We start from the raw sequence: 1,743 nt of genomic DNA on the forward strand, positions 1-1,743 counted from the left end.
AGCAACAGCAACATCAACGGTGACAGCGATATAGCGACACCGACAGCAACAGAAACGGCGACAGAGACAGCAATGGTAGCAACAGCAACAGCAACATCAACGGTGACAGCGATATAGCGACACCGACAGCAACAGAAACGGCGACAGAGACAGCAATGGTAGCAACAGCAACAGCAACAGCAACAGCAACATCAACGGTGACAGCGATATAGCGACACCGACAGCAACAGAAACGGCGACAGAGACAGCAATGGTAGCAACAGCAACAGCAACAGCAACAGCAACAGCAACAGCAACGGCGACAGCGACAGCAACAGCAACGGCGACAGCGACAGCAACAGCAACGGCGACAGCGATAGCGACACCAACAACAACAGCAACGGCGACAGTGACACCGACAGCAACAGCAACCGCGACAGTGACACCGACAGCAACAGTAACGGCGACAATGACAGAAACGGTAGCAAAAGCAACAGCAATAACAAGAGTAGTAACAGCAACAACAACCGCGACGATGGCAACAACAGCAGCAACAGCAATCGTGACAGCAACCGTAGCAACAGCAGCGACAGCAACAACAGCAGCGACAGCAGCAACGCCGACGATAGCATCATCTCACCTGTTCTTCGCAGCGGCGGCGCGATCTCTCTGCCGACGGTTCTTGAACCAGTTTCCGACCTGCGTCGGCGTCAGACCCGTCGCTCCTGCCAGCTCCTTCTTCTTCCCCGGATTTGGATACGGATCCTGCAGGTACCACTCTCTCAGCAAGCCGCGCGTGCGCTCCTTGAAGCAATGCGTCTTCTGCTCTCCATCCCAAATCGTCTGCGGCAGCGGGAACTTCTTGCGCACGCGATACTTGTCGACGGGTCCCAGCGGACGTCCTCGTTGCTTCTCCGCCTCCTGGTAGTGCGCCTCCAACCACATCACCTGCAAACGCCCATGCGATTCACTCGCGAACTTATGCGACTCGAGAATGCGGTAGAGTTCGGCGAAGTTGCTCTGATGGAAAGCGACGAGCGCCCGCGCTCGCACAACCGCCTCCGCCTTGTGTATGACATCGGCGGCGTCGCCACGCGACGTCGGCAGCGACCAGAGAAAGCGCGCCAGTCGCTCGACGTCTCCGCTCTCCTCTAGCGTCTCGCAGACCCGCGACACCTGTCCCGTGGAGAATCCGAACAGCGGTAGAAAGGAGAAGCTCGAGGAGACGACAGGAAGGCGATGCATCGTCGGCGTCGTCGGTGAGTCGGAGTAAGCCGAAGGAAGATGTGCAGGCGACGGGGTTATCTTTCTCGTTCTTGGTGTTTTATCTTCATCGCTGAAGTCGGCGGAGTTTTATATCTGGTCGCACGTCGCCTTGACTTGCTGCATGCACACGGTGGAAGGAATCCTTTGCGATGGGAGCGTGTAGCGAGTTGATGAGGTCCGCTTCTTCCACGAACACTATATAGTCTCTGCAACCACCGCCTAGCTTAACTTTCTCTCTCTCTCTCTCTCTCTCTCTCTCTCTCTCTCTCTCTCTCTCTCTCTCTCTTCTTCTCTCTCCATCTCTCTCTCTCTTTCTCCTCTCGTCTCCTCTCTCTCATCTCTCTCTCTTCTCCTCTATCTGCTGTCTCTCTCTCTCTCTGTCCTTTGTCGCGCACGGTCTTCACGGTCTCTCTCTTTCGCTCTCTTTCCGCTCTCTCCTCTCTCTCTCTTGCTCTCTCTTTCTTTCCCGGCTCTCTAACTCTCATTTCATCTCTGTCT

General features: G+C 55.5%; 1 protein-coding gene across 1 annotated transcript in view; it reads right to left on the reverse strand.

Moving 5' to 3' along the window:
* The window catches only part of LOC106806968 (homeobox protein SIX6-like), a 9,463-nt gene extending 8,239 nt beyond the window's left edge, over positions 1-1,224 (reverse strand). The window contains exon 1 of the mRNA XM_014809156.1: positions 620-1,224. Within this exon, the coding sequence (XP_014664642.1) occupies positions 620-1,224 (605 nt within the window). The remainder of the gene's footprint in view (positions 1-619) is intronic.
* Between the last annotated feature and the right edge of the window lie 519 nt (positions 1,225-1,743).

The sequence above is a fragment of the Priapulus caudatus genome, unplaced genomic scaffold (assembly GCF_000485595.1).
Source record: "Priapulus caudatus unplaced genomic scaffold, Priapulus_caudatus-5.0.1 Scaffold188, whole genome shotgun sequence".
In the NCBI taxonomy this organism is placed as follows: Eukaryota; Metazoa; Priapulida; class Priapulimorpha; order Priapulimorphida; family Priapulidae; genus Priapulus; species Priapulus caudatus.